Source organism: Salarias fasciatus, chromosome 9 (genome assembly GCF_902148845.1).
Source record: "Salarias fasciatus chromosome 9, fSalaFa1.1, whole genome shotgun sequence".
NCBI classification, from domain to species: Eukaryota; Metazoa; Chordata; class Actinopteri; order Blenniiformes; family Blenniidae; genus Salarias; species Salarias fasciatus.
The window spans coordinates 20,219,674-20,228,556 of record NC_043753.1 but is presented as its reverse complement, the minus strand read 5'-3'; the positions used below and the strand labels follow the sequence as shown (position 1 = coordinate 20,228,556).

General features: G+C 44.6%; 1 protein-coding gene across 1 annotated transcript; it reads left to right on the top strand.

The window, feature by feature from the left end:
- Positions 1 to 218: 218 nt before the first annotated feature.
- On the top strand, positions 219 to 6,349 carry dselb (dermatan sulfate epimerase like b). Its single transcript, XM_030099572.1, has one exon. The coding sequence runs from the start codon at positions 1,119 to 1,121 to the stop codon at positions 4,773 to 4,775; it is 3,657 nt and encodes a 1,218-aa protein (XP_029955432.1). The 5' UTR covers positions 219 to 1,118; the 3' UTR covers positions 4,776 to 6,349.
- The last annotated feature ends 2,534 nt before the right edge of the window (positions 6,350 to 8,883 follow it).

Genomic DNA, 8,883 nt, shown 5'->3' with positions numbered 1-8,883 from the left:
CCGAGCTTCTGAAGTCACGGCTCCCTCTACAGTCTGTACAGTGGAAATTTTTCCACCCGGAGCCGGAAAACAATCAGAGAGAGAGTGGAGGAGTCGGGAGGACACGGCGGGGAGACGCGTCCGGAGCTTCGCGCGCAGACAGCAGCCTCGCGGCGGAGATCGTGCGTCTCCGAACGGCGGCGCGGGAGCGCACGAGTCCCTACGCAGCCTGCGCATCCAGCCCCGCGTGCGGGCTCTCCGGCGTTTGTGGGGCTGAACTTGCGGTTTCCTGCGGACAATCGGAGGGGGGGGAGAGAAATGTCTCATTCTTTGAATACTTGAGGAGTGACGACAACTTTCCCCTCGCGGACTTCCACGGAGGATCGAGCGCGGAGCGGAGACCGAGATGAGGGGAGCGCTTGCCGGGATGCGACGGGATCGATCCTCCGATCGGGATTCGCACAGCTGAGCGGAGTTTGGCGGCGTCTGCAGCGGGAGCTGCCGAGCGATGTTTCCTGCGGAGATGTGCGGTTCGCTGAGGTTCATGTCCGCGGATGTTGCGGTGCGGTCGGGCTGCACACTGAGCCTGTGGCTGGCTGTGATCGGACCGGACACAGACTGGGGCTGAAGCCTTTCTGGAGGGGATCGATATGAGTTACTGGCAAAAAGGGAGATGCCAAGGTTTTTTTTTTTTCTTTCCTTTTTTTCCCCTCTATTTTTTTGTGATCATCCTTATTACCATAAGGAGGGAGGACAGCATGCAAGCATAAGGATTTTCTTTTATTGGATTTGCATTTAAAGCAGATCTGAGAAAAATCTGCTTTCCATCAGACATTCCTGCATACTTAATGTGATGTTTTGTTGCCTTTGCAAACTGTTGCAAGATTGTTACAAGTGGATGTGGATAGTCTTTGCTCTTGCACTAAAGTTTTCTCCCCTTTTTGACTATCATGCTTTGGATTGTGACACTTTATCACACCATCCTCCATAAATATCAATTTCATGGACTGTTGCACACATAAAAATATGTATTTTTCATCCAGGCTTTAACTCTGACTTGAAAACTAAGGCAATGGGACATTACAGCAACGCTTTTAAGGAAGAGAACTGTCAGCTGCTTGCTGTCAAACTCCAGTAAAATGTATCCTCACTTCCGTGGAAACATGGCAGGTCGCTGGGTTGTGTACTCAGTTTGCCTGCTGCCGCTGCTCGCGGTGGGGACAGCTTTCTCGGGGGTCTTCAACAGCTCAGACAGAGACATTTTTACAGATGACTTGCTGCAGGTCAAGCTTTCACAAGACAGAGCGGCCGAGCAGTGGAAACTCCACTCCAAGGATTCCCATCCCAACCTATACTTTAGCCAAGTGGATGTGTTGCACTTGAGGCAAAGGTCCTCCACCACCCACAGTCACATATTTAAAGTTATTCGGGCGGCTGTGCTCACCATGTTATCTAATGCCCCCCTTCACCTGCCCCCTGTGAAACATGAGGAGTTTACAAGCAAGTGGAATGAGATTTATGGGAACAACCTGCCTCCTCTGGCTCTCTACTGCCTGTTGTGCCCAGAGGATTCTGCTGCCCTGCAGTTTCTTATCAAGTTTATGGATAGAATGGCCGAATACCCAGACTGGAAGGTGACCAGCGCACCGAACGACGAGGTACCTGCGGCACATTCTCTCACTGGATTTGCTACTGCTTATGACTTTATTTACTCCTTCTTGGATGAGCAGAGAAAGGATGTTTACCTCCAGAAAATCCGCACTGAGACAGAGGAGCTGTATGAGTTTTCAAAGTACAGAGCGTGGGGGAAACAGTATCTCCACAATCATCAGACCACCAACATATTAGCCATCCTCATTGGTGCGATCGTGGTGGGATCCCATGATGACCCCGAGTCCATGATCTGGAAACAAGTGGCAGTGAACTATATGGAGAAAACCATGTTTCTCCTGAATCACGTTGTGGATGGTTCTCTCGACGAGGGAGTAGCTTATGGAAGCTACACAGCCAAGTCCATCACGCAGTATGTATTCATAGCTCAGCGTCATTTTGACATTGACAACACTCAAAACAACTGGCTGCGGGAACACTTCTGGTTTTATTATGCCACCTTGCTGCCAGGCTTTCAGAGAAGCGTTGGCATCGCAGACTCCAACTACAACTGGTTTTATGGGCCGGAGAGCCAGCTGGTTTTCCTCGACACATTTGTCATGAAGAACGGGACGGGCAACTGGCTGGCTCAACAGATCAGAAAACACCGGCCCAAGGACGGCCCGATGGGGCAGTCGTTCTCCCAGCGCTGGGCAACGCTTCACACAGAATTCATCTGGTACAACTCCCACCTCCTGCCGCAGCCTCCCCACCACTTTGGGAAAGCAAGGACGCATATTTTTTCAAACTGGGGCGTAGTTACCTACGGGGCTGGGCTTCCTAACGGCCAGGGTAATACTTTTGTTTCCTTTAAGTCAGGTAGGCTGGGTGGGCGTGCGGTCTATGATATTGTCCATGAAAAGCCTTACTCCTGGTTGGATGGCTGGAACAGCTTTAATCCGGGTCATGAGCATCCGGACCAGAACTCTTTTACTTTTGCTCCCAATGGGCAGGTGTTTGTGTCTGAAGCACTTTACGGGCCAAAGTACAGCTATCTCAACAATGTTTTGGTGTTCAGTCCGTCTCCGACCAGTCAGTGTAACAGTCCATGGGAGGGTCAGTTAGGGGAGTGTGCGAAGTGGCTGCGCTGGATTGATGAGGGGGTGGGTAATACTAGAGGTGAGGTGATCGTCGCCTCCTCACACAGAGACACCATGTTTGTGAGCGGGGAAGCAGCGTCAGCCTATTCCCCGGCCATGAGGCTGAAGAGTGTGTTCAGAGCCTTGGTTCTGCTCAACTCTCAGACCCTGCTGGTGCTCGACCATGTGGAGAAGTGGGCTGATTCACCCGTGAAGTCGCTCAGCGCTTTTTTCCACAATCTCGACATTGACTTTAAATACGTCCCTTTCAGATTCATGGACAGATACAACGGTGCGATGATGGATGTGTGGGATGCTCATTATAAAATGTTCTGGTTTGACAGCAAGGGTCACAGCCCTGATACGAAGATACAGGAGGCAGAACAGGCGGCCGAGTTCAAAAAGAGGTGGACGCAGTATGTCAACGTCACTTTCCACATGACAGGCACAGTCAGCAGAGTCGCCTACGTCTTACATGGGCCGTACGTCAAAGTGTCCGACTGTAGATTTATAGATAACAACATAGATGGGGTGAGGCTTTCTTTAACCATAAATAACACAGAGAAAATTGTGTCTATTGCTACTAACTATAAAGATATTGGAGCAAGGCGGAATTATTTAGGGTTTGGGGGTCACTGTAAAGTTGATGACAGATATCAGACCACTCGATATGGCCTTGGGACACAACTCATCCCCAAACAAAACAACAGCGATAATCAGCTGTTTGACTTTGGATTCACAGTTAGTGTGGTTGTCGGGGTCGTTCTCTGCGTGGCAATCGGCTTTCTGACCATGCAGAGGAAGTTTTATGGCTGCTTCAGCAGGCTGATGCGTTGCACCCTCCTCTTTGTGCTCCTTCTCTGGGTAGCTGAGCTGCTGTTTGTGTCCAACAGCTGCGATCAGCTTCTCTGTGGGGTAAAATGGAAAGGTCAGGGCGCCAAAAGTGAAGTAAATAAACAAATAAGACTGTACGAGCAGCACCGGCTCCCCCTCCCCACTGTCGTCATAACAACCCTTCCCGGATCGGGATCGGAAATACTCAAGCACCTTTTCTATAACAGCTCAGACTTTGTTTACATAAGGGTTCCCACCGAGCATGTGGACATCCCCGAGACGGAGTTCGAGTTTGACTCTCTGGTTGATGCGTGTGAGTGGTCAAGGTCAGACGCCATGCACGGACGGTTTAAGATTATTCAGGGCTGGCTGCAGTCGCTGGTCCACAACACTAAGTTACACTTGCAGAACATTCAGCTGGTGGAGGGGAGCAGGGTCAAACAGCCACAGAGAACCGGGACCATCAGGGACAGGAAGAAAAGGTCCAGGACGAGAGAGTCCGCGTCCGAGCTCAAGGGTAAACTGAGAGCCAGCCTGGACAAAGACGCAGAGTACGTTCGAGAGCTGAGACGCCACGTTGAGGACTACCCCAACGCGCGAGTGGTTCTCAACATGCGCAGTGGAAGCTGGTCGCTCAAACTGCCTTTCATTCAGGAGGTGATAGGACCTTCCCTCCGGACAATCTATTTGGTGAGGGACCCCCGAGCGTGGGTTTATCTCATGCTTTATAACAGCAAACCCAGCCTTTACTCACTGAAAAACATCCCACAGCACCTCTTCTTGATATTCAAGGATGATGCTGTCAGGGATGGGTGCCCAGCCGTCGCTCCAGAGTTTAAAGCAATTCAGAAGATGCTGTCCCGCTCGGAGACAAACCCAGTTCTCATCCTGGCTCATCTATGGCTGGCTCACACGGCGGCAGTGCTGAGGGTCAGCGAGAGCCTCCCTGAGGAGGCCTTCCTCCAAGTGAGGTTCGAGGACGTGGTCAACTCGCCCCAGGAAACGGCAGAGACAATACACACTTTCCTCGGGGTGCCGGTGTCGCCCTCAGCACTCAATCAACTTGTTTTCACCACCTCCACAAACTTGTACAACCTCATGTATGAAGGAGACATCTCACCAGCCAACATTAAGATATGGAGACAGAAACTGCCTCAGAAAGACATCCGACTGATAGAGGACGTGTGTGAACCTGTGATGAAGAGGCTGGGATACACTCGGTTTGTCAGTTAACTGCTGCTGGTCAGCTGATATTGAGCTGTCTTGTTTATTGCCACACATGTTTTGTTTTTGCACTGACTTTTTTTTTTTTTTTTTCTTTTATCCCGATCAAGGTTCAGAGGAAACTGGGTATTCTTTCTGTCTGTGTTCAAATCTTTTTCTTTCAGCTGAATTCTGTGTATGTTGGATGTTGTACTGACTATGGCAACAGATGTTTAAACAGAAGAATGTTTTATATTAAAATAGGTGGGAGGGAGCTCAAGCTATCGTTCTTTCGCGCGCCCGGCAGCCCTTCACACTTATTACAGCACTCTTTTATTGAGTGAGACCTTAAGACCTCTGCTCTCATACTGCAGAGGAATATCACAAAATCTCGGCATAAATATCGTGTTACTGCCATACATATCAGCTCAGCTTCTCAGTAAAGATTACTCCAAGTGTCTTTGTCAGAGATGAAAATGTAAGAGTTGTTTTACATGTGTGATGTCAAAAAAAATATGTTTGTGCAAAATTATGCTGTATTTACATTGATTAGGCTTTTTTTTTAATGGATGGGAGAGGGAAATATCTACTGTTTTAGAACAGCTATGTAATGAAGCTCATTAAGAAATCTCCCAGCTCCGGGGTTCTAATTTGGCTGTCATCTCACAATCTGAACCTTTGAGTGCTGTTTCCCTTTAAAAAATGTAAAGGAATACTGCAACGTGTGGGCTGAAAGCTAAGCTGGGAATTAGAGGATGACAGCAACATTTGACTTCAGTGACACAGACACATAAATGGTATGGATTTTATTTTTATTGCAGCCGTGAAGGGATTTCGTTTTGCCTATCCGAGATGTCACAACAGTTTGGTGGCTTAGCACTTTCATGAGGACTCTTTCGATTGTATGTGAGATTCAGTGTATTTTCAGGAGGGCTAACTTTTATTGTATGTACTCGATTAGCCTAGAAATATAAAAACTCTGAAGAAAATATGTCTAGAAGAAAGAAAGTATTTATGGGTTCCAAAGACATATATCCCAAAGGATCAAGAATGAATATGATTATTGTAACTCCCTTTAGCATTTATTGAATTAGATCAGAGGAAAGTACTTAATAGGGATCAAACCGAGGGAAAAAAAACTGTCAGCCTTGACATATTTCTAGTGAAAGCAATTTCCAAAGCATCCCCTTTAGCTACTCATATTAATCTGCAAAATGCCATAACCAAGGCTTACCCTGTGTTTTATTGCTGTGATATCTTCACTATAATGGCCTGGAGTACAGTAACCATTTCCTGTCGTGGTCACTCGCATAGCCAATGATCTTTGTTTTTGTTTTGTTTTTTTGTCTTTTAAAGAGTACAGCAAGCAGTGCACTGAACAGGGGATGAATATTAAGTACAGCTCGAAAAAGGAGAGAAAAAAAAAAGTCAGAGACCATTTCTACTCTGTGATGTTCTGCTCTTTGGACCGGGCAAAATAAATCCACACTACTCAGTAAGCTTTGATGCCGTCTTGCTTAAACATGTCTGTACTGTAAATGACTCACATGTAACATGCAGATGGTGCATTCATTTAGAGACTCTGCATTGCATCTGTACACACACACACACACACACACACACACACACACGAAACAACCTACTGTGCTCCTCATTTTCAAATATCCATCTCTCCCAGACTAGAAACAGCCCTGTTTGTTTTCTTCTCTATGAACACTGAAATCCTTGACTGGCTGGAATACCCGTTTGATGTTTGTGGTCTTTGAATGTGTAGACTTGGCAGACATGCTTTCACTTTGGTGTTGCAATCCTGTTACCAACTCTGTTTTGTATTTGCTCGTGGGGATATGGTTCCTTGCTTCTGTGGCCTTGAATTACAATCATTTCTTTTTAACGGTTTTCTGTGGGCTCTGGCGCGGGACGTGGACACAATGTAAAGACGATTAAAAAAAAACAAATAAATTCATAAATATATTGGCAACCAGTCTTTGTTTGGGTGCAGTGAATTTTCTGTGACAGTAAAATCAGTGTCTGCCATGTGATTATGTAACATCGGTTCTCATTAGCTGCAGTTGTATACACACTGAGCTCGCTAATATTCGTCAATAGAAAAGACAGAACATAAATTTTAATTTGTACATGCTGTGCTCCGCTATGATTACTGCTAACCTACTAGCAATGTGTCTACTTATGCAGATGTCTCCGCGCTGACACAATTATGCACCAGCAAAATCTCCATTTTATTAGACACGGACGACGGGAGCCTAATTGGTTCTATGGGTGATGTGCGTGACAAGGAGGAACCAACAATTAAAAACATGTCAGGAACTCCTCATGCCCCGCTCTGACTGGAAAGGGAACTTGGAAAGAGCACATGCCGCATCGCATGTCTCAGAGTGGTGACTCAGTCTTTTCGTTACTCATTTGTTCTTGATCCCTCCTGTAACACTCTAATGCTTGGCAGGGTCCTCTGTGCCTAATCCTTCCACGCAGAGGCGTATTATTCACTGGAAAACCTCTGGAAGGGAGGTTTCTACATGTCCGGACGAGTCACGTCTGAATCCAGAAATTGGATTGACCTTTGAATTATTCAGACTTTACACAGACGCACTTTAAGGCTGCTTACATTCTCAGTTGTGCAGATTCCTACAGCCATAAACTTAAAATTCCTTAAGTAGTTTGATTTAATAGGTAGAAGTTAAACACATGGAGCCGTTTTTCTTTTCCTCTCTGGCATGTATCATCATTCAGTCCTGATTCTATCTCATGTTTCTTCCTCTGCTAATGGAGCACTTTCTCTCGATTTCTCGCACTGAGAAAAGAATGTGCATATTTCCTCCATGACTGCCAGGAGGAGGTCTTCAGAGCGCAGCGGCACCACTATCCATTCATTAACTATTTATTAACATTTACGGCCGCTGACTTGATGGATTATTTGAGCAAACCCTAAGGCAATGACTTGTTATGGTTTAAAGCTACAAACAGATCATTGTAATTGATCACACTTTTTTTAAATTAATTTATTAATAATTTCATATTTCAGAATTGATGGTTGGAAATATTCAGCAACAAAAGCTTTTTCTCATATAACGTGTAAATTCAAGAGATGCAGACAGTCCTCACTGCTGATAGAAATGTTAATGTTATTGCTAATACTAACAGTGAATACAAAATGAGCCTCTTTCTATCAACCCTGTATGAATGTTGTCTTTTTCCAATGAATGAAAGTTATGACATTTACGCCATATTCATCTTTTACAGCAAATAATTACTTTATTGATCATTTACAGCTATTGATTTCCAAGTTCCCAAAAAACTCTGATGAATCAATGGCGTAATGAATTAGTTATGTTTACCGGCACATCACCTCTTTACCACAATCCCTGTAATGGTATTAAATTATTTATCAGTGATGTTTCATTAAAAAAGTACATCTATAATTAACCACAACAAATAACATTTGTATACAATGCTTTATTCTCCTGGCAGATTTTCCGTATTGATGATTGATGACTGCCAACTTGATGCTTAGCAGACTATTTATTTATCTTTACAGTTTCAAAATCTAAAATATGTATTTATATTACTTTAGAAAGTGTATTGATATTAATAATGGAAAACAATGACCTTTTTTGTACAAGTCAATACTGTCTTCAACGTTGTGAAGTTTTCTACTTGACTTTTATGGAAGATTTATTTCCTACAGCAAAACAACTGCATTCATAATTACTTTAAGTTCATATTATAAGTCTGAGAACAGCTTAACAAGTTTATAAGCTCAACAACTTTCAAACTTCCCCAAAATACTGATGCACAGGATATTTGTAATGGTTGATCAATGGCATAGTTTCAATCCAAGCAATACTTTTAAATGGACTATGACTGATGTGTAAAAGTAGTAAAGACACTATTAAACGTTAATAATAAAAATAGCTACAGTTTATGGCATTTATAGATGGCACCAATTTGGCCATCACAGATTATCTTTAGACTTTTACTGTCAGGCCCCAAAATCATAATGATCTTGACTCGTCCTTATAAAACTGAAGCACGTTTGCACATAAAGCGAAAGTCTCTATAGATGATCGCCACCAGTTAAATTTAATAGAATCTCGCAGACGGGATAAAAATAAAAGCG